The 23,999-nt window shown below is 48.5% G+C and overlaps 1 protein-coding gene across 1 annotated transcript in view; it reads right to left on the bottom strand.

Moving 5' to 3' along the window:
* The window catches only part of LOC142302935 (uncharacterized), a 62,441-nt gene extending 48,125 nt beyond the window's left edge, over window positions 1-14,316 (bottom strand). The window contains exons 1-4 of the mRNA XM_075344041.1: window positions 14,263-14,316; window positions 4,607-4,684; window positions 3,093-3,408; window positions 769-822 (exon numbers count right to left, since the gene is read on the bottom strand). Coding sequence (XP_075200156.1) covers window positions 769-822; window positions 3,093-3,408; window positions 4,607-4,684; window positions 14,263-14,305 — 491 coding nt within the window. The 5' untranslated portion in view covers window positions 14,306-14,316. The remainder of the gene's footprint in view (window positions 1-768; window positions 823-3,092; window positions 3,409-4,606; window positions 4,685-14,262) is intronic.
* Between the last annotated feature and the right edge of the window lie 9,683 nt (window positions 14,317-23,999).

Genomic DNA, 23,999 nt, shown 5'->3' with positions numbered 1-23,999 from the left:
AACAAGCTTTATTCAGATAACAAAACCAAACAAGATTCAGACATACACTGAAGTGTCTGTGTCTGGGTCAGAGACTCGGACACACGATGTTCAGCACAAACCTCGAACTTTACAGATCAGGTTTGCTCATCCCCAGTGGGAAGACAATATCAGGAATTCTATATTGATTGGATCAATAAGAAATAGGAAATGCGGGGTTTGTCGGATGCTGCAGGTATCAGGAAGCCAAATTAGAAATATAAAAGTGAATTTAAGGCACAACGCGTTTCTGGGACCGCTGTCCCCGGGTGATCGCCTGATGAAGGGGTCAGCGGTACCAGGAACGCCTTGTGCCTTAATAAATTCACTTTTATATATGTAATTTAGCTCCCTGATACCTGCAGCGCCCGAAAAACCAATTTTTATTTCTTATTGATCCACTATTCCTCAGCACTTGTGCCGGGGTAGCGGTTGGAGCTGCAGCAGGTTCTCGGACGCACGCACTCCCTAGTTGGGGGCAGACATCACGTGTTTGGGATTGGACATACATCCAGATACTCACCGCCGGGCTTCCATTGCTGTGTAATGTCCCTACACGCTGCAGAATCACGCTTACCACCAGGGTTATACAGGGGTGCACAACTCTCCCCGGTGAGTCTGGTCCTTACTATTTACTAACAGACGGACTCACACAGGAGCGCTCCTGGTTTGTCGTTTCTTGCATGAATATTGAGTGGTCTCAGAATGAATACTTTATAAAGCAGAATGCAGACAAGAAGCAATCCAGACCTGCTCGCTGGGGGCGCGGACGACCATGGCTGTGTAACGCTTCCTGATGTTGATCTATAGGAAAAATTAAAACACATTAAAAAACTCAAATGCTGAAATAAAGTAATGGAAAATTATCCTTACAACCTGCTACCAAAGTAACGTGAGGGACAGTCACCTCCACCTTCATTATAATGACCCATAAACCATATAACTAGGCTTTACGCGAGATCAGTAAGAAACTGTGCAAGGTCATCTGTCCTAAGTGAGGAGAAAGGTTCAGCCGACAGCTTTCTACTGTGCAGGATAGGCTGGTGGTGCACAGGTTGCTAGTGCTCTCTCCTCAGCTCAGCTTGGTATTGTAGATGCTGCAAATAACTGTGCTTTTGTCTTCATGACTTTCAGTAAAAAAATAGCCAGACTTGCGAACAGTAAACACCGAACCCTTCGCCAATGATCTGGCCATGTAGGGGTGCTCTGAGGAACTGTTGATCACCTTCTCCCTCTGGTCAATCCACTGCTTCTACTTGACTGCTGCGGTGCTTCAAATGCCTCGCCAGCCTGGGTCAATGGCTTCATCATCCATCACCTTGTCTTCCACTTCCTCAATCTGATCCTCCTCTGGAGTTGCGATCTTGACCTGACTAGATAGCAACTGTGTCTCATCATCATCCACCTCTTCAGAAAACAATTGTCAATCACTACCTTCGGATTCTTCTGACCTTAGCGGCTAAAATATTTGTGCATCACCACACACAATCTCCACATGTCCCTCTTGAAATGTGCTTGGTGAGAGGCCAGAAGAAGCCATAATTGGAAAGGTAAAGAGCTCCAAGTGTGGGCTCACTTGTGTCCTGGGACTCATCATGATGGGAGGAAGGAGGATCAGAGAGAGGATTATGTGGTCCAGCCTCTTGGCTAGTGAGACTGGACCATGTGGAATACAAGATGGTGCTGGTAAACAGACTGGAAACATTATCTGCCATCCGGCCCACAACCTGCTCACACTGTTCTGGCTTCAACAGTTACCGCTCCAACCTACAAATAGGGCCAAGAACCTAGAACAAAATGAGGTTTGGGGTGCTCCCGCAGAAGCAGGCACAGATTGCATTGTCACATGGCCATAGCCACATCCAAAGCGTGCAGCAACGTCAGCACCACGTCCACTTCCCCATCCCTTAATGCATGAATTATGATTTTTAATTAGGTACGCAGCTAAGTGAACTTACAGAATAGAATGTTTTGGAATTATCCTTTTAAAATGGTGGTTTGTTTGGTCTTGCAGTACCTAATTTAATGCAATCAAACCTGCCTAAATGGCTTTTACTCCATAAATTGTGAAAGCACCTACAAGGACCGATAGCAGTAGTATTAGAATTATCCCTTCAAGATGGCAGTTTGTTTGGTCCAGCAGCAGGTAATGTAATCAATCAACCCTGCCTAAATACCTTATTTTTAAATACATTGTTCCGTACACCATAAACTCCCCCTGCACTATGCTTAGATACCTGTGGTCTTGTGATTTAGCCGTGAAAAGGGCTTTTGGTTGAATCTTCCAGCCAGTCCTGCCATGCACTAACCCTGTCCCCAATGCAACTGCAGCTCTCTCTACGCTTGCTCCTGATCAAATGCATCTGAGATGTAGTAATCGGGCCTTATGTAGACCCAATGACGTGATCCGGCCAGCCAATCACAGTAATAGACGGAAAATGGATAATCTCCAAAAAAGACATCTATGGGCTGTAAATTATTATATACAAATGCAGTTAATCCTAAAATTATAATGAGATGCAAACAAGGAAAAAAGCCTCAAAAAGGGATCCAGTATGAGTTAATATGGCCCTGACTGCACCGGGAACTATAGATTGAGGAGAGGACTTCACACAGTTATTCCATGAATGATCAGCATGATGGTGCTACTTGTCTTATATGTATCAGCATTATCTCAGCGGCATGCTGTGTTCCTTTTTGAGCCATGTTTTTCTTGTTTGCATCTTATTATAATTTTTGGATTAAATAAATTTATATTTTCCAATTCACAGCCCAGAGATCTGTTCTTTTTTAATTGCTTTTCCATTTCCAGTCTACGGATGCTTAATGCCATTTTGTAGAGCGGTGTACTGCATGATCTCAAAATCATAAAGACCTTATCTGTGACACATAAGGAAGGTGTAATCCTTACATAGGGACGGTTTACTCACATCACTCTCAGATTTCTTTCCTATTGTGAAAATTTCTTATAGGTGATGTAAATAATCCTAATAGTCATAGACAGAGACGGGGAGGACAGTGATACGATGTGACGGAACATGGACGCCTCATGACAGTCTCCCTGCTCTACATACCGTGGCATGGGCAAATCCGCAACAGGTCTTCTTTCTTCTTCACATTTGTTTGGCTTTTTCTCATCACACTCCTTTTTGGGATTCCCACCATTTTCCTTTTTGGGATTCCCACCATTCTCCTTTTTGGGATTCCCACCATTCTCCTTTTTGGGATTCCCACCAGTCTCCTTTTTGGGATTCCCACCAGTCTCCTTTTTGGGATTCCCACCAGTCTCCTTTTTGGGATTCCCACCATTCTCCTTATTGGGTTTCTTGGACATATTAAGGAATGGTATTAATAAACGTATGGCATCCAACAGAGATATGTCTGTGTTTTCTTTAGAGAAAAGAAGCACAAAGCACCAGGTTATCAGACATTCAATACATCCCTACATAGATAATAATACATAAATGTTTTTGAAAATCATCAATATCATTATACTCATCATCATCAACCACAGCATCATCTTAATCTTCACGGTAATCAACGTCACCTTTAGCTTCAACAGCGCTATCCTCATCATCACCACCTCACATCTTCATCATCATCTTTATCATTATCTTTCATTTTATTACACATATCAACGTACTCATCGAAGTGAAAACAGGTATTGTGACAACTCTGGCCCCTTGTGCGGAGGTGAACTATTCTTAATTATGCCAGACATACTATTCCTTTCTTCAGTAAGTCGAGTGACATGGGCCATTTTTTCATGTTTCACTGTCCAGTGCGCATTTTGTATGCTAATATGTGGACTGCCTGCTGATTACAGATTGCATCAGCCCCCTGCAGTGTACTACTCTGAATTATCTGGAGGTCAATTACGCCTTCTAATTGAACTAATGCACAATGAGGGAACAGTCATGTTTAGCTTTCCCTATCCTGTGGGACACAATGTGCTGATATGGGAGCTGAGGGATATAAAAAGCAGGGTGCTGCTTTCAACACTATTATTTTACAGGACTTGCGCCTTGGTTTCATAATTTCAGCTGGAGGATTACAGAACTGCTCCATTGCACAACATTGGGCTCATAAATTTGTTTGGAGAACCCAAGCTGAGCTCTGCCAGCCTCCTAAGCTCGCTGCTATCTGCTCTCAGTGGATGCCTGCCAAAAGAAGCATGCTGATGGTTGGGGTAATGGCCCTGGATTCCCCAAATTCCCAAAGGTTCTAATCCCTGGTGAGCTAGCAGAAAGGTGAGACTCTGTCACTTGCACCATTTCATGTCCTTGCTAATAATGTATGATGTGCTGTTGTCTGTTAATGACCAAATAGAGTCTTACCGGATAATGGTGCCTTCACCTTGTGTTGTCTGGGTAGTATTCTGCCCACGGGGACAGAGAACGGGTGTTCAGCGGGATGAGCCCTGGTCCATGCAATCTTCTAAAAACAGCCAGGCCAGCGGATGAGATCAGCCCTGACCCTCGTGTCTCCACAGATACCATTATCCTCACCACCATCGCACCATCATCATAATTATCATCCACATCATCAAAGTAATCAGCAAAACAACAGTTTTTCATTTCATATTTACCTTCATCATTGCTCTCTTCATCATAATCAAAATCCTCATCTTCATCAAAGTCTTCAGTAAAGCCGAGTGCAAAGCAACCTGAGTGTAGCAGACACCATATAAATTCTCAGCCGGAAATCACTTTATCATTTTAATCTTTATACTTCTATGTAACATGTATGATCACCAAGGCTTTGTCACAAAAGAACCCACTGATCTCTGAAATGGATAACCCCCAGATGTAACCAATGTCCCCCATGTATATGATGTGTACCGCCTGCGCTCGGCCGCGAGCCGCTTGGATCCATGCTCGTTTGGTGGGTGGCTCGAGCGCCTCCGGACCCGGGGGTCACGTCGCTCTGAAAGGAGTTTGGCGCTACGTGTAGGGACTTCGGTGGGGAGGTTCACGGCCGGAGCCGTGGTGTTTTTAGTTCGTGACGCCACCCACCGGTTGTGGTGAATATGGACATCACCGCTGCCGATAACTAGGCTCCCGGGGACGGTGTTATGCAGCCTGGTGTTGACCCCTCCGTGGGCAGGGGGTGATGGTCCCGGGGCCCGATGATTTGCGAGGTGTGGGCACGATATGATGGTGTGGTGTGGTGTGGTGCGGTGCGCGGCCCGAGGGCACTGTTGTACTCACTATGACAGATACACCGGAGTCTCTGGTAAACCAAAAAGGATGGTGGTCGGTGCCCGCAGCCAGCTGCGCTGTGCCACTTTCTCAGGTTCCCACCTTTCTCCTGCACCTCTTTAGTAGAATTTGACTGCCTATGCTTCAGCAACGGTAATCCGCTCCCCGGCTTGCTGTGTGTCGGGGAACCCGTTTGCCCACAGGCGCTGGCCCGTGGGATCTCTCTGCCTGGGCGGTGGCTTTTTATCCCCCTCGGTGGGCTGTTGCCGTCTTTTGGATCTTGGGATGGGAAAGGACATAAGGTCCAGACCTCAATCAGTGAAGTCGACGTGGTCCAGTGGCTTCTGGACCTCGTTCTGGGTCTGAGTACCCTCCTGGTGCTCTGGTTTCCAGTTGGCTCCCCGGTTCTGTTCCGGTGGGCCACTACCCTGTCCCGGTCCCTTACGGTTCCACCAGCCGTCTTGCCGGCTCCTGCAGGCGGCAACCACCGTCTGCCTCCTTGCCAGAGGTGACTGGGCTCCAACCCAGACACCGTGTGTTAGACTGTGGCAGACCTGGACACAGGTCTGCACTTGACCTCCACTCCACTTCACTGTCCAAACTCATCTACTCTGTTTTTCCTGCCTTAGGGCCTGGGTCCTCCTCGGTGGGCGTGGCCAACTGCCTGGCTCCGCCCCCTGGTGTGAACATCAAACCCGGAGGGAGGTGACAAGGGTTTTGTAGGTTGGCTGCTGTCACCTTATTAGGGGCTGGTGTTTGTGCAGGGGGTCTACCTGTGACTACCTGGCTAGTCCAGGGCGTCACAGGAGCACCCCACGGGGCCTGGGGGAATACTCGTCGTCGGGCGGTGTAGGGTCAGGGGGATGTCACGGGTGGCCTGCCCAGTTTCGTGACCCCGAGGTGTCCACGGAAGGGATGGATGGGATGGAGAGGAATGAGGGTAGTAGTGGATGAGGGTGAGGATGATTGTCTTGTGACGCCACCTGCAGTACACAACCAGGTAGCCGCCGCTGCTATCGCTGTCCTCCGTGGCGGATAGTTGTAGCAGCAAGGATCATCGGTGATTAACCCTCTCCTTACCCAAGATGAATACTGCACCTTAAATGAGGTGCAGTGCACTGTGGCGACTGAAGCCTCAGGGGCGCGACATATACATTGAAGGTTTCTGGTGGTCCGTGCTGGCATTATGGTGGGGCACTCTGGGCAGTTTCCCAGGGTCCCTACTCCCTTGGGTGTCTAAAGTGTTTACAGTAAGAGCTAATAATAGCATTATCAGTGTAGCTTCCAATGTGGAGACTGCTTGAAGACCTTTGGTGACATCACAATTGTGGGACGGTCATGTGTCCATGATGTCACCGTTGAAAGGGCTAAACAGGAGATGGAATGGTGGTAAGTGTATGTGTTGCGGGCAGGGGACAGACCACAGCAAAGGGAGGCTGCTCGAGACGCTCGGATCCTTGGTTGTTGCGGTGGCTCAAGGGGAAGCCGGATCCGGGCCTGAGCACCCATCCGTCGCCCACAAATGAAAAAGGGGTTTTAGAATTGTAGGGAAGGTTTGACAGTGACGCCACCCGTGGTATGTGGTGATTTTGGTGGCACCGCCGCTGCCGCTGGAAGTGGTGCCCGGGCCTGATGGAGTGGGGCAGCTGGATATTATGTTGACCCGGGGCCCCGGTACAGGTGGGATAGTGTGGCGGAGGGTAACCTGGAGGTTTTAAACTGGATGGTGTTGGTGTACTCACAGTGTCCCCCAATGTTCAATTCTTTGACCCCTGCTGTTCTCCATCTACAACTTTTGGCCTGGGACAGCTCATAGAGGCCCACGCCTTTCAGTATCATCTCTACGCTAATGATACGCAGATCTACCTCTCTGGACCTGACATCACCTCCCTACTAACCAGAATCCCACAATGTCTGTCTGCTATTTCACCCTTCTTTTCGGCCCAAGTTCTAAAACTTAACATGGACAAAACAGAATTCATTGTCTTTCCTCCTCCTCACTCAACGCCTCCAACAGACCTATCCATCAAAGTCAATGACTGGTCACTCTGCCAAGTGCCACGTGCTCGCTACCTGGGGTGACTCTCGACTCTACTCTCTCCTTCAGGCCACACATCCAAGCCCTCTTCACCTCTTGCCACCTCCAACTGAAAAATATTTCCCGGATCCGTACATTCCTTTCCCAAGAAGCTGCAAAAAGACTAGTGCATGCTTTCATTATCTCCCACCTGGACAACTGCAACCCACTGCTCTGTGGCCTCCTTTCAAACAGTCTCGCACCCATACAATCTATTCTACAGTACGCTATCCAACTAATCCATCTGTCCCCCACTACTCCCCGACCTCCCCTAACTGCCAATCCCTTCACTGGCTTCCCATTGCCCAATGACTCAAGTTGAAACCCTAACCATGACCTACAAAGCCATCCACCACCTGTCTCCTCCCTACATCTGTGACCTAGTCTCCCAGTACCTACCCTCCAATCCTCACAATAATAAAGTGGTGAACCAATGACTGTCTTGTTTTTATTTATTTAATCTCTTTCATTATGTGTCTCAGGTTCCCATTATTGGACTCCATCTCATTCCGTGAATTACATCGGATCTTCATGTTTTTTTTGTTTGTTTGTTTGTTTTTAATAAATTGGTGAATGAAGGAGTTGGGGAGTATTTTGTAAAATAAAATATTTTTTTCCTGTGTCTGTAATTTATTTATTTAAGTGTGTGGTCCCCTCTATTTTTGCTAACCAGCCAAGGTAAAGCTGACAGCTGGGGGCCGGTATTATGAGGCTGAGAAGGTCCATGGATATTGGCCCCTTCCCAGCCTGATATCAGTTGCTGCTTTAGCTTTAGATGGCTATCCAAATAGTGGGTGACCCAACATCATTTTTTTTAAATTATTTATTTATTGTTACACATCAATACAGCAGACTGACTGCAACCATATGCACAGATGCTGGCACAGAGGGTGGGTAGTGGAAGCAGGGACTAATAATTCTGTTTAAACATAGGGCGAGTGCAGCAGTCTGACAGCCATGTTGTCTTTGGGAAACACTGTATTTATAACTGTTCTGCTCTTACGCCCATTTGCTTCCGTTTGCAGCCCCCTAACTCTTATTAGGACTATTTTACAGCACTTAAGTTCAGGTCTCTATAGTGTTATATGCTTAAAAGAATCAACAAAAGAAGGAACAGTGCACAGCAATGTTGCTTTACATTGCTGTGCACTATGTTCATCATTAGCGGAGGGTTTGTGGCGCTTTTCAGAGTGTGCCTAGTTTGATCTGCCTGAAAACAACGTTGCACTCACCTTTACATTGACTCTGCAGCCATGAAATACGTGCATACCAAGATGAAAACAATCTGTCTTTTAAAACATTCACCTCTGCTGCCTTTCTAAGGAATGCAGCGGTGAACTGGTTAATGATGGGTCACTACACATGGCCCAGTAAAGTGTGCTTGTGTGGTGCCCATGAGGGTTCAGTCACCACAGAGCATTGCACCTGATCCAGAAGAGGTTGGTACCGGTTAAACCACTTACACACTCAAATACACAACCAGGTTACCCTCCCCAATGGGGACCGGGCTAGGGTAGAGTCATAAGGATGCCTTCAAACATGGGGGCACCAACCACTAGTGACAGGGTCCTGGGGAGGGGAATCCACTTAGGGAGGAGTTAGGAACCAACACAACAGTTAGGGGAGTTCTCCAGCAGGAGAGAACAGGAGTAGACGTGTCTCACTGGTGCTCCGGTGGGGCAGAGGAGTTTACACGATTGCCGAAGGGAGAGCTTCATTGCTCCCTCCGAACCGGCACCACGCAGGGTGCAGGACCCTAGGGAAGATCATTCTCCAAGTTGGTTTTCCAGAATCTGCCGGGACAGGGAGGTTTCATGCTTCCCTGGTCACAAAGAGCCCGAAACACAGTGCCAAGATAGGATCCGTGGCCTTGGACAGCACCAGGCTCCAGTGTGGAGCCGTGGCACCTGCTAATAGGAACAAAAGTACTACTCGAGACGAATTGGGGTCCTCAAGTAGCTTCAAGCCATGGAGATCCAACAGACACAGCACTAGGAGGAAGGAACTCACCAAGCACCACACCGGACTGACCTCTGAAAGGATCCGGGTTCGACGGTATTACCTGGGTGAGCGGCACTAAAGACTGAAGTAAAACCCCTGGAACCACAGCAACTGGTTTGGACTCTTTGTTAGGCCTGCAACACACATCCGTGCCGCCGGCACATGTTTGTCAATTTTTACACGTACCGGCGGCACGGAGACACGTTAACAATGCTACGCTATTGTAGCAGGCACACACACGTAAAACCACACGAAACGTGTGTCCGTGTGCGTTTGTACGTGTGTGCGTTTTTCAAAGCGCTGACATGTCAGTGTTTTCTCCCGCAGCATGGGTGTCACATGGCCCGCACCCGTACCACACGGGTGTAGTGTGGATGCGGTCCCGTGTGACACGCGCCGGAGAAAACACACGTGTCAGTGAAAAAAAAACAAAACCTTAACTCACCTTCTCCTGCCCTCCTGTCTCTGCCGCTGCTGCCTCTTGCTGCCGACCGCCGCTCATTATTCTCATTGAATATTCACTTCACTGCCTGGCAGCAGCAGCAGCGGGGAGACGGGAGGGCTGGAGACAGAAGATCAGCACCATGGACAGCAGGAAGGATCAGGTGAGTATGCAAATTACCGGTTCTACGTGTGCTATCGCGGATAGCACACGTAGAACACACGTGGCCCGCACGTACCAGAGACACGTACTTACCTGCACGCAACACGCAGGGGAAATACGTGTCTTGCGCCACGTTCGTGAATTTCACGTGAGTGTGGCAGAGGCCTTACTGGCGGTGCCACGTCACGCCTTGGCGCTAAAGGCCATCATTACGCCTCTCATCTTCCTCCCCAGGGCCCGCTCCACCTGTGGGGAGTGATACCATCTCTGGCTGCTACTGTGACGCCCTGGACTAGCCAGGTAGTCACGGACATAACAACACACACACACAGTTCACAGGCCTGGAGGCGGGAAAAGTGACAGATGAGTTTTGGAGGTGAAAGCGAGAGGAAACAAACTGTCTGTGTCTGGGTAGGGGCCCAGACACAAACAGCAAGGTTGGCAGATGGTGGTGGCCGTCTGCAGGAGTTAGTGAATCTCTGCAGAACCGTAGGACCGGGGTTGGGCGGTGGCCCGCCGGTACCGAACCGGGGAGCGGAGTGAAGCTAAGCACACAGGCAGGGCCATCGGACCCCGACTAGGCTTGGAGCCGCCGACAATGGTTAAATCCAAGTGTGACCGGAACCCCAGGGGTTTCCCAACAACCAAGACCCGACAGAAGGCAACAGTCCACACCGAGAGGATATACAGCCACCGCCATAGGCTAGAGATCTAAGGGCCAGCGCCTGCAGGAAAAACGGGCTCCTACGGCACCTATACGTCGGGGAGCGGACTACCGGTGGGCAACCACAGGAGTCAGAACATTCTAACAGGTGCAGGGAAAGACAGCCACCATCAGCCGTCCGGGGAGAGCACAAACACTGCAGCCGGCTGCGGGACCCGTCCATCCAGCCGTTTGGTTTACCAGAGACTCTGTCATTGACTGTCTGAGTGAGTACACCAGTGCCATCCGGCACCGCGCCGCGCTGTCCTTGCAACCCTGCACCCCCAGCGATCCAGCCTCCCCGTTACACCACCGGGCCCCGGGATCACCAACCCCTACCCACGGAGGGGACAACATCCTAGCTGCTCCCTACCATCGCTCCCGGGATCCCCGTCACCAGCAGCGGTGGTGCTAATAATCACCACGACCCGTGGGTGGCGTCACGAACTATCTCCCTAAACAAACCACCCCTTTTCACTCACGGGTGAGGAGCGCTGCTCGAGTCCTGGGGTCCGGCCCACCGCTCGAGTCACCGAGTAGCAGCAGAAGCCCCGGACCCGAGCGTGGCGAGCGCGTCCCCTCCGCCAGCGACACTACTACTATCCACCCCAGAGGACAGCGACAGCAGCGGCGGCTAATTCCCTGGCCGCATACTACAGGTGGTGTCACGACATTCATCCTACTACTACCCCTATCATCTACCCTCCTTATTGGTGTACACCTCGAGGCACAAAGCCGGACAGACCACCGTGACATCCCAGATCATCACACCAGCCAGGTGACGAGTAACGCAGGTAAATGAGACTACCATGCCTGACCACCGCTGCCCCCTGGATGCTACACTTGCCTCCGACTGAAACTGGCCAGCACCTGCCTGTGTCTGCTAATTCTTGATCTGGCATGAAATCCAAAGAGAGAGGAGCCAGCACGATCTGAAAATGGCATGCATCATATAAAAAGTGCAAATTCACAGATTTATTCCAACTGTACTGTAATATAAATGAGATTTTTAGCAAATAATTGATCAATTCTTTGAGCCACCCCTGCCAACGTCACAGCAAATCTCAATAGGGGGGTCCTACTCTACATTCTGTATTTCATGTGCCATGCGGCCTCCTAGATAAAGTTAAAAGCAGAACCATAATGGAGCACACATACCTGTAACCTGTATATAGCCGCTTCTATGTTGCAAAAGAGGCAATTGTGGATAGAGGCCAGCCCAGGTCCCAGCATGTGGAGCAAGCTCTACACATACCAGGACTATATCAGAACTGACCCTCCCAGTGCCAGACAGCAACCATTGATAAAGGCGGACCAGATCCAAGTATGGTGCTTAATTAGCAATGCCTGTGGAAATGAAATCCACAGAGTGGATGAACCTTGTCACTCAGTCAATAAGCAAAGCTCCTCCACCTTACATCAGATTGGGATATGTTTAAGGCGTTTATGGAATAAAATAGAAAGGAAACGTAAGAGTAATGAAAAGACAATAAAAAAGTAACAGAAAAACCAGAAGGAAATGATGAGACATGCAGCAGAGGTGCTGGTGGCATCGGGCCAGCGACTTGTGAAGCAACTGAAGCCGTAATTCATCTGAAGCTTCTGCTTTTTCCGATCAGACTGTCCCTACCACAGTTCCTTTAGATCTCCCAGACGAGGAGGCTCATAAATGGGGACCTGGTTGGATCATTGGACTTGACTTAGGTTCCAATTTAGTTTTTGTGATTGGGTAAAAAGTCAATGAAGGAAACATCAGCTCCAAATATCCATGAATGTGAAACATCAGAGGAGAAAACGGTTCAGTTTTGTTTATAAACTGCAGAAATTAAAGTTGCAAAACGTTTTCGCCCCGATCCAAGGAGGTGAGCACTAAGCAACGTTTATTATAGAACACTAGACAAGGAACGCTCTACATTATTGGATAACAATAGCATATACATAACGGAGGAGGTGAAACGCCCTGATAGAAATCCTTTAATGCAGATTTAGGGGGATGACGATCGGAGAGGAGGCACTAATTCTACATACTCCAGGGGTAGCGAAGTCATCATAAATACATTCTGTCCCTACTGATAGTGTGACGTCCTGGACCCCCAGGGGTCACAGTACACTAACAACACACACACACCCTTCCCCTGGGTAGGTGACACCAGTCAATCAAACCCTTGTTGCCACACTCCAGGCTTGATGTCCACACCAGGTGGGGCGCAGCCAGGCGGTTGACCACACCCACCGAGGAGTTCACAGGCCTGGAGGCGGGAAAATAGAGCAGTTAGATTGTGGTAGACAGTGAAAGTGAGAGGAGTGAAAACTGTTGGTGTCTGGGTTGGAGCCCAAGCACGTTCAGCAAGGTCGGCAGACGGTGGTGGCCGTCTGCAGGAGTTGGTGTAGGTCAGCGGAACCGTAGGACCGGGGTCAGGCGGTGGCCTGCCGGTACCGAACCAGGGAGCAGATTGAAGCCAAGCACCAAGGCAGGGTACTCAGACCCCGACCAGGCTGGGAGCCACCGTAAAGGTCAAATTCTCTGATTGCGGTCTGGACCTCAGGGATTCATTCTCACCTAAGATCCATCAGAAGGCAACAGCCCAACCCGTCCTGGTAAAAGTGCCACCGGCAAGGGCCAGAGATCCAAGGGCCAGTGTCTGCGGGCAAACGGGCTCTCCCGAAACCTACACGCCGGGGAGCGGACTACCCATGGGAAGCCATAGGAGTCAAATACATTTACACAGGTGCCGGAAAACGACAGCCGCCATCAACCCGTCCGGGGAGAGTGAGAACACCGCAGCCGGCTGTGGGCCCCATCCATCCAGCCGTTTGGTTTACCAGAGACTCTGTCCTTCTGTGTCTGAGTGAGTACAACAGTGCCATCCGGCACCGCATTGCACCACAACGTTGCACCCGCGCCCACGCTGCCTCCCCGCCTCGGCACCTGTACCTATACCTCCTCCCTACTTCCCCAACCGGGGCCCCGGGACCAACAGCCCCTACCCGCGGAGGGGTCAACACCTCAGCTGCTCTCCGCCATCGCACCCGGGATCCCCCGTCACCAGCAGCAGTGGTGCCCACCATCACCACAACCCGTGAGTGGCGTCACGACCAACATCCCCAAACACCCACCAAAAACCTCCCCTTTTCACTCGTGGGCGAGGAGGCGCTGCTCGAGCCCCGGGTCCGGCCCCGTTCTCGAGCCACCGAGGAGCAGAAGCACCGGACCCGAGCGCCAGCGATTCCAGGCGAGCGGCGTTCCCACCCCTCCGCCCGTGACAATAGGAGTATTGATTTTGGCAGTACAGCGATATTGAGTAGATTTTGTGTGGGACTGTTATTTAGTATCTATAGGGTGGGATTTTCTGTGCACTATATTATTAGTGGGGTTAAAAAACATGACACGCTCAATGGTGGGGATAGGCCTCTGGGACCCCCCCATATAACACACTGATTGTTGAGAATTGGTTAGGTTTAGACCTTGGGTCTTTGGCTAGTTGGGTTCATTCACTTGCACCCACCCACCATAAACTCACCATATGATGTTCAGTCCCGGGGACTCACATTGCCGTCACGTCTGGACCACAAGTTAATGAACAGAAGGACATTAAAGTCTAGTGACTTTCCATTATTGGAAGCTACATGAGAGAATAAATGCTAAAGATTGACTTACCCAGGAGTAAAAGCAGAAGAGCCGGTGCATGGAATCTCTTCATCTCCTCGCGCTTCGTCTATGCTGCTCGCACACATAAATCATCTACTTACATGGTTTATATCTTCACAGAGTCAGGAAAGAGAAGTTTCCAAACACAAGAAGCAAATGACACATCAAGGATGAGTGAAGAAACACCAAAAAGACATCAGCTGATTCTGAGACAGGAAGGGGTACCTGCGGGGTCTCCCCGAATGCAGTCCTGGAGATGAAGGGGAAACTGCATGATGTCATCCCCATCACTCCCATTATAATAATAATTCCTGATGTGTCCTGAGTAATTTTTGTCTCTATTTGGCTCTATTTCTGCTCAATTTGGGCAATGCAGATGGGTTTACAGTGGGTGAAATGAGTATTGAACACGTCACCTATTTTCTAAGTAAATAAACAGTGGGTACAGAAAGTATTCACACCCCTTTAAATTTTTCACTCTTATTTCATCAGAAACCATTTTGTATTTTTTTTCTCATTACTGAATACGCTGCACCCCAACCCTCATCTTAACAGAAAAAAACAGAAATGTAGAAATGTTTTCAAATTTATTAAACAAGAAAAACTGAACTAACACATGGTCATAAGTATTCAGCCCCTTTGCTATTAGTATAGTATTGAGTAGAGGCACCCTCCCTTTTGAGCTAGTACAGACATGAGCCTTCTTGGATCCTGGATTTGGGGATCCTCAGCAATTCCTCCTCGCAGACCCTCTCCAGTTCCATCAGGTTGGATGGTGAATGTTGGTGGATACCATTTTCAGGTCTCTCCGGAGATGCTCAACTGGGTTTAGGTCAGGCCTCTGGCTGGGCCGGTCATGAATAGTCACAGAGTTCTTCTGAAGCCACTCCTTTGTCATTGTCTTGTTGGAAGGTGAACATTCGGCCAAGTCTGAAGTCCAGAGCACTCTAGAAAAGGTTTTCTTCCAGGATATCTCTGTACTTGGCCACATTCATCTTTCCTTCAATTGCAATCAGTCATTCTCTCCTTGCCCCCATAGCATGATGCTGTCACCACCATGTCTCACTGTGGGGATTGTATTGGGCAGGTGATGAGCAGTGCTTGGTTTTCTCTATATTATCACCATAAAGTTCTATCTTCATTTCTTCAGACCAGAGAATCTTATTTCTCATGGTCTGGGAGTCCATCATATGTTTTTTTGCAAACTCTATGCAGGCTTTCATATGTCTTACACTGAGGAGAGGCTTTCGTCGGGCCACTCTGCCATAAAGGCCCGACTGGTGGAGGGCTGCAGTGATAGTTGACTTTGTGCAACTTTCTCCCATCTTCCTACTGCATCTCTTGAGCTCAGCCACAGTGATCTTTGGGTTCTTCTTTACCTCTCACCCAGGCTCTTCTGTAGAGTTGAGCGATGTTCGAGGTTCGCCAATTTCATGTACGAGTGATTTTGGGGGTGCTCGAGATCGAACTCGAACGCAAGCTTTTTGCTAAAAGCTCGATAGCTCGAGTTACGTTCGAGAATGGTTCGATCAGCCAAAAGCCTAGCTGGTTACTAGCTGGCTTTTCACTGTAATAGTGTGACTCACTGTGATTCACGCTATTATCAAATTTCAGCATATAGTGTGCGGGGGGATGCAGTTTAGATCTGTGGTGCACTGCTGAGAGAATGCCGATCGCCATTTTTTTTTTCCTAAGCGCGCGTGCAGAGGAGCAGGCAAGGATGTCAGCCAATCACAGACACACACACAGCTAAATGGATTTTTGCCAGACAAGCAAGGGCATGTGTCATAGGCTGTGAATATCACATGTCCTTGCATTATAAATACGGCCATTTTCTCTCACGGCGCCATTATCTGCCTTCTGCGTGTGGGTGACAGTCACCGCTCCCGCTGCTGCCGCCAATCCTGCTGTGTGCGCTATAGACATAGTGCAAGCTACACAGCACTGTAGGGATTAGGGACTGCTTGTTATTTCAGCCCTTTTCAGGGCTGATTTCCAGGCGTTCATAGCCATAGCTGCTAGGCAGGTCCGTGCAAACGCTGTGTAGGGCTTTAGATAACAGCGTCTGGCTACCTCAGCTCAGGAAATTCCTTGCTGTATTTCATCATTAGGAGGGATAGAAAGTGAGGCTTCCTTTCCTGTCCTGGTACACACAGAACCCGGGCACTGTACCCACCTGCCCACTTTTGCCACGCTATTTTATTTTCGAAAAGAGCTGACACTTTTTCTGCCATACTAAAAGTGTCTGGAATACTACGTTAGTGTTCCTTTCCTGTCCATTGACCCACAGAACCCGGGCACTGTACCCACCTGCACACTTTTGCCACGCTATTTTATTTGCAAACTGTGCTGCCACTGTTAGGGGCATACTAAAATTGTCTGGGATAGTCAGTGTTGGTTCTTCAGCTGTCAATAAAGCTAGACCACCGCTGCAATCTACACCACCTCTCAATTTTTGCATCCACATTTTAAGTGGCCAATCTTGTTGCTAACAAAATGAGTGGCAAAAGGACAGATGCTGGTGGAAAGGGGAACAGGCGTGTTGGAAAAGGGAAAAATGTTTGTGTCCGTGGGGAAGGTGGGAAAGCTCCATTAACATCTGCTGAAGAAAGGCCATCTTCCAGCAAAAGTAAGATGTCTACTACTTTCCGTGGACAATCAGATGTGCTCCCTTTTTTACGGACCCGAACAACTGTAAAAAAAGTAGATGATGCACAAAAAAAGAACATGCTTGAATGGATCTCAACTGCTCCAATAAGTGCCCTCTCCTCCACATCAACTTCAACATCCAAAAAACAACAGTCCTCTGAGTTGTCACCCCAATCACACTTACTTTCTCCCAGCTCTCAAGTGTCCACCCGCCCTGCACAGTAAAGTGTAACAGAGATGGCTGAGTCTGCAGAGCTGTTCAGTCACACTATACCCTGGGAATCAGAGGTCTGCTCCCAAGCTACAGTGAGTACAGACCAGGAAATGGTCTGCAGTGATGCCCAGAAGCTTTGTGACTCAGATTCTAGCCCTGATGACCAAGTTTCTGAGCATAATGTACACCCTCATTCCCAAGCTGTAACACCTGTTGGTGGAGACAATGAGGAACATACTGATGACGATGAGACGCAGATACCTGATTGGGATGACAACTTAACTATTCAGTCAGGGCAGGACGAGGTTAGGTCTGAGGGCGAGGGGAGTGCAAACACAACGCTTGATGATGAAGTTCTAGATCCCACTTACTGTCAACCCACAGTCAGGCACTCGAGGAGGTCACCAGAGGTGGTGGAGGAGGATGCAACTGACAACGAAGTTACCTTGCGCCTTCCTGGACAGAGTCGGAGTACTGGAAGCACTTCTACAACTGCATCCTCAGCCACAACTCTGCCTCGGAGCACAAGTTGGGGAGGCTCTGCAGGTCGCATAGCCTCTAAGCCTTGCCTAGCCTGGTCCTTACTTGACCTTGCAAAGGATCTCCCAAATCATGTGATCTGTAAAATTTGTCGGCAATCTATAAGTGAAGGCCAAAAACTCACCAGTTTGACAACTTCTTCCATGAATCGTCACATGAATAACAAGCATAAGTCCCAGTGGGAAGCTCACCGTTCTGCAATGCAGCCTAGCGGAGCGGGCCAAACACCGTCTGCCCCTTCAAGTTCCTCCACGCGCTATTCATCTTCTATGACTGTGGGGACAGCTGTCACTACTGGTTTTCCACGCAGACCGTCCACCACTTGAACCGCAACAGGCAGTTTGCTTGGTAGATCGTCAGTTGGTTTGGAAGGGGAAACAAGTGCTGGTGTACAGCTCTCTCAGACATCGAGAGCACCAACTTTGGATGAAGGCAACATCATGTCTCTGCCTGCACTTTCCTCACAGACCTGCAGTTTTCCAGGGACACCCTACTCACCACTGTCTCCACAAAGCAGCCAGATCTCTGTCCCTCAGATGTGGACAAATAAAAGGCCATTTCCTCCGAGCCATGACAAAGCTAAGAGGTTGACTTTATCCCTCTGTAAGCTCTTGGCTACCGAAATGCTGCCTTTCCACCTGGTGGACACAGAGGATTTTCGAGACCTTATGTCCGTTGCAGTGCCCCAGTACCAGATGCCCACTCACCACTACTTCTCCAAGAAAGGTATACCTGCGCTACACCAGCATGTCGCACACAACATCACCGCTTCCTTGAGAAACTCTGTGTGTGACCGGGTTCATTTCACCAGCGATACTTGGACCAGTAAGCATGGACAGGGGCGTCGCTGACTGGGCACTGGGTAACTATGGTGAGAGATGGAGAAGGGTCTGCTGAACAAGTCATGCTGTCCCCACGACTTGTGCATCAATCCTTTTTATGTAGAAGTTCCTCCACTGCTTCTGCCTTCTCAACCTCGTCTGGGTCCTCCACCTCCACCCCAAGCCTGCCTGGTCAGGCCACCCGCGTTGTAACTGCACACAAGGAATCCCGCATACCTCCTTACTATGCTGGCAGCAGAGCTCAACGGCATCAGGCGGTCTTTACCTTGAAATGTCTTGGAAATAAGAGTCACACAGCGCAGGAGTTGTGGTCAGCTCTTGCGAGTGAGTTTCGTAAATGGTTGTCTCCACTCAACCTGCAGCCAGGGAAGGCCATGTGCGTCAATGCTGCAAACCTGGGTGCGGCCCTTCGCCGGGGCAAGGTGACACACGTGCCTTGTATGGCTCACGTGTTGAACCTTGTTGTCCAGCAATTTTTAACCCACTATCCCGGCCTAGATGGGCTTCTGCAGAGTTCACGGTCACTCTCTGCTCACTTCCGCCGTTCAACCGCCGCAGCTGAGCGACTTGCATCGCTCCAGAAGTCTTTCGGCATGTCGGTTCATTGCCTGAAATGCGATGTGCCAACACGCTGGAATTCGACTCTCCACATGTTACAGCGACTGTGGCAGCACCGCCAAGCCCTGGTGCAATACGTTATGACGTATAGCCTGGGTCAACGAGATGCAGAGGTGGGGAAGATCACGCTGCTGGAGTGGTCTCAGGTCAAGGACCTATGCACCCTTCTGCACAGTTTCGACATGGCGACGAATATGTTTAGCGCTGACAATGCCATTATCAGCATGACGATTCCAGTCAGTTACATCCTGGAGCACACGCTAAACACTATTGGGAGTCAGGGGGAGGGACAAGAGGAAGGGGAGGAAGTACAGGAGGATTCATATGCGCAAGGGATACCAACATCTACAAGGTCCAGACGTTCAGCATCACCAAGGCGGCAGGCATAGGACGGTGGGGGAGAGGGATTAACAAGGGAGCATGGTAGCAGCCAAAATGTTGAGGAATGTGCAGGAGACCATGAAGAAATGGAGGACGAACTCTCGATGGACAAGGAAGACTCAGCAGATGAGGGAGACCTTGGTCAAATTTCGGTTGAACGAGGTTGGGAGGAGATGTCAGCAGAAGAAAGCACGGTTAGCACCTCTATGCCACAAACACAGCAAGGACTTGGTCCACAGGGATGCGCAAGACACATGAGCGCCTTCTTGCTGCACTACCTCCAACATGACCCTCGTATTGTCAAAATTAGAAGTGATGATGACTACTGGGTTGCCACACTATTAGATCCCCGGTACAAGTTCAAATTTGGTCAAATAATTCCAGCCATAGAAAGGGACGCACGTATGCAGGAGTATCAGCAGAAGCTGTTACTCAATCTTAGCTCGGCTTTTCCACCAAACACCAGTGGTGCACGGAGTGAATCTCCCAGTTGTAACTTGCCAAGCATGGGACTGTCTCATCATTATCAGTCAAACCGTACCAGCAACACCGTATCTGGTGCTGGTACCAGCAATTTTATGAAATTGTTTCATAATTTTTTTAGACCATCCAATGCAAGGCCACAAGAGACAAGAAGTCTGACACATAGTCAATGGCTGGAGAGGATGATACAGGAGTATCTCCAAATGAACATCGATGCCATGACTTTGTAACTGGAGCCTTGCTCATTTTGGGCTTCAAATCTTGAAAAATGGCCTGAGCTCGCCATTTATGCCTTGGAGATCTTGTCGTGTCCCGCAGCCAGCGTTGTCTCTGAACGCGTCTTCAGTGCTGCTGGGTGTGTGCTGACAGATAAGCGCATGCATCTGTCCAGTGACAATGTGGACAGACTAACGCTCATCAAGATGAACATGTCATGGATCAGCAAGGACTTTACTACCCTTGTGTCATCCTGGGGAGAGTAAAGGCTGGCATATTTTTGAATGAGCTTGATGCAAATCAACCTGTCCAGTTTGTGACGACATGGACACTCAGTGCCTAGCAGGGGTTAAAGTTTCTTAAAATTCAGCCAGACGTATTGTTCTTCTGTGTGTTAACTCATGTTTGCTAAACTATTGTTTGGGACCAGACCCTTCCGAGCAATCATTGTAATGTAGTTGTGTATTGCTAATCTAATGTAAATTACCTTAGTAGCCATTTTGTCATGATTGACTCCTGGCTCAGCTGGAGCTGAGCCTTTTTTTTAGTTTCACTTCTGATGCAAGTCACGTTAGGGGTTAATCCTTTCTGCCTCGTTCTGGAGGTCAGGCTGCTTTATTAGGGCACTGTTTCTCTTGGACTTCGCCAGTGATACTTCTGGCTCTGCTGTGTTCTGCTCTTGAGTGACCTGTTGTCTGCCCTGCCCCCTCCTGACCTCCGTGTTCACCTGTCCTGTTAACCTCCTCTGTTGTCTGTTTCCATCAGTGTCTCTCCCGCTGTCTCCCTGTTCGTTCCTTATCTGTTTACCTTTATTCTGTCTTGTCTTCCCACTCCCCCTCGCTTCTAGGCTCTGATTTCCCGGCTACTAACTATTTGCTTCCCTCTGACTATGTTTAGACTTTGCCCTTGTGTACTTACAAGACCTCATGTTGTGACACGGCTTTCTGACAATTCTACTGCCATCTGGTGAGCTTGACTAGTATTACCTCTGCTAGGGAATTCCCTGCTCATACGTTTCCTCCACTTTTACGCCCCCTAGTGGTTTACCAGCTAACTACCTTCTCAGATAGTTTCAGGAATCCTCTCAGTCCCACATTACTGCGCTGTACTGCTATTGTACATCTTAGAGTACAGCGTGACACATTGTCTAGTCTGTGACTTGCAGACTACATGTAGATATCCTCAGTCTTTCTATCCACATCATTTAAATGAACATTTTCCATGCAGCTTGAAATTCATCCAATAAGAGAAGCAACCTTGTACAACCAATCTGATAAGGGCACAGTTTTTCCTAAGGGAAGGTTATGGCTATAAAAGGGATTTTTTTAAGTCACCAGTGGTTGATGGATGTGCATGATCCAGTCTAAGCTCTTAGGAGCTGACTAGAGGATCATAACCAGGATACCTTGTGGACTCGGTCTATGGACTTTGTCTCCAACTAGAGGAACACTTGGCTACATGGCTTCAACCTAGGGACTCCGATTCCGGTTGGAGACCATAACCACAGTCTAGGAATTTCGACTCCGGCTGCTAGGATTATATCATCATACCAGAGACTACTTAAGGAAGAAACCCAGGTTGGGACAATTTGGTCACCTGGCTACAGACTTTGCAAACCTCACACAGCTTCCTAAATCTGGCGCTATTCCTTTCTCGGTGGGTGCCCGACGAAAGCAGGGTGCTGCTGGATTGGAGTAAGTGGCCCTGGAAGCTCTGAGGCATGGACATTCTAATCCCTGCTGAGCCAGCGAAAGGATGAGACTCTGTTGCCTGTTACATTTGTGTTTTGCTGGTTATGTGTTATGTGCTGTTAATATTTTGGGGATCCAATAAAGTCTTAATATTGTGATTCCCTCACCCTGTGTTGTCTGAGTAGTGTTCCACCCACGGTTAAGGAGGTCGTGCGTTCAGTTGGGATGAGCTGTCTTTCTAAAGGCGGCTGGGCCAGTGGACAAGAGCACCCACTGAGACCCATGTCTCCACACAGTTTGCAACTGGGGCCCAAGTGATGCCACTGAAGTGGTGTGTGTGGCCCAATTTTTGGAAAAAAGAAAGACTCCGCTTGGAGTCCCCGTGCTGTGTTTTTAAAAATTATCCAAGATGAACAAATCATGGATCAGCAAAGACTTTGCTACCTACACCGGTGTCATCCCGGGGACAGTTAAGGATGGCGTATTTTTGAATGTGCTTGATGCAAATGTACCTGTGAAGTGTACAACTGGGGTACAAGTGCTGCCACTGAAGTGGTGTCTGTGGCCCAATTTTTGGTTGGAGTCCCCTTGCTGTGTTTTACATGATTTTAGAAGGGCATGCCATGCCTATATCTGTGTCTTCTCCTCTTTTTCCTTGTCCAGCTCTTTTGTTTTCGCATAAGTATATGTCCTTGTCACTTTCCCATGTGTTTGTGTTGTGAGTTGTTTGTCACCTTTTGGACACCTTTGAGGTGTTTTCTATGTGTTTTTATGTGTTTGTGATTGCCTCCCATTGTTTTCTATGGGGTTCGAGAGCTTCGTCGAACGGCTCGCCGAAGGGAACTCGAACACGGGCTTCGTTCGATGAACCGAACCGAACCCGAGCTTCTAGAGGTTTTCTCATCTCTACTCTTCTCCCATGATTGCTCAGTTTTGCTGAACGGCCAGGTCTAGGAAGAGTTCTAGTGATCCAAACTTCTTCTATGTAAGGATTATGGAGGCCACTGTGCTCTTAGGAACCTTGACTACTGCAGAAATTCTTTTGTAACCTTGGGCAGATCTGTGCCTTGCCATAATTCTGTCTCTGAGCTTCTTGGGCAGTTCCTTTGGCCTCATGATTCTCATTTGGTGTGACGTGCAGCGTGAGCTGTGAGGTCGTATATAGACAAATCAAGTCCTATCAGTGTAATTACACACAGCTGTACTCCAATGAAGGAGTAGAACCATCTCAAGGAGGATCACAAGGAAATGGTCAGAATGTGACTTAAACATGAGTGTCTGAGCAAAGGGTCTAAATACTTATGATCATGTCTTATACTGAGCAAAGGGGCTGAATACTTATGACTATGTGATATTTCAGTTTCTCTTAAAAATATTTGCAAAAATGTCTACATTTCTGTTTTATTTTCTATCAAGATGGGGATGGGGTGCAGAGTGCACATTAATTAGAAAAAATGAACTTTTTTTAATTTACCAAATGGCTGCAATGAAAGAAAGAATGAAACATTTAAAGGGGTCTGAATAGTTTCCATACCCACTGTATTTCTGAAGGTGCTATTGACATGAATTTCTCCCCATACAATCTACACAGGCAAAGAAATCAAATCGTAAATGTTCTTCAATTTAGTGATGTGTAATGATGAGAAATGACACAGGGAGAAGTATCGCACACATGAAGAAAGAGAGATGCCAACAACCATCAAAAGTCCTGACACTAGCTGAAATTTATCAATAATTAGAAAGCAATCCGGCCTCCTAGTTAAAAATTATATCAGCCGGTTCAACTGATGGCCTATGAAAACATGTCTCATTACCAAGTTGCCACACAAGAAACCTCTCATAATTGGTAAAACCAGTGAGCTGTCTCAAGACCTTCACATTCTTATTGTTGTAAAACATACTGATGGCATTGGTTACAGCAGAATTTGTAAAATATTGAAGGTTCCAGTGACTGCTGGAGTCATAACCTGAATATGGAAAGAACCGTTTCAAAATAAATTTACTTGGCCCCGACTAGGTGCTCCCTGCAAGGATTTGCAAGACAAAGGAGTGAAAAACAAAGCTGAAGCTGAAGCTCACAGACCAACACAAAATAAACTATAGCTGGTATGG

The sequence above is a fragment of the Anomaloglossus baeobatrachus genome, chromosome 1, assembly GCF_048569485.1.
Source record: "Anomaloglossus baeobatrachus isolate aAnoBae1 chromosome 1, aAnoBae1.hap1, whole genome shotgun sequence".
Taxonomy (NCBI): domain Eukaryota; kingdom Metazoa; phylum Chordata; class Amphibia; order Anura; family Aromobatidae; genus Anomaloglossus; species Anomaloglossus baeobatrachus.
This window is presented reverse-complemented; position numbering and strand designations above follow the sequence as displayed.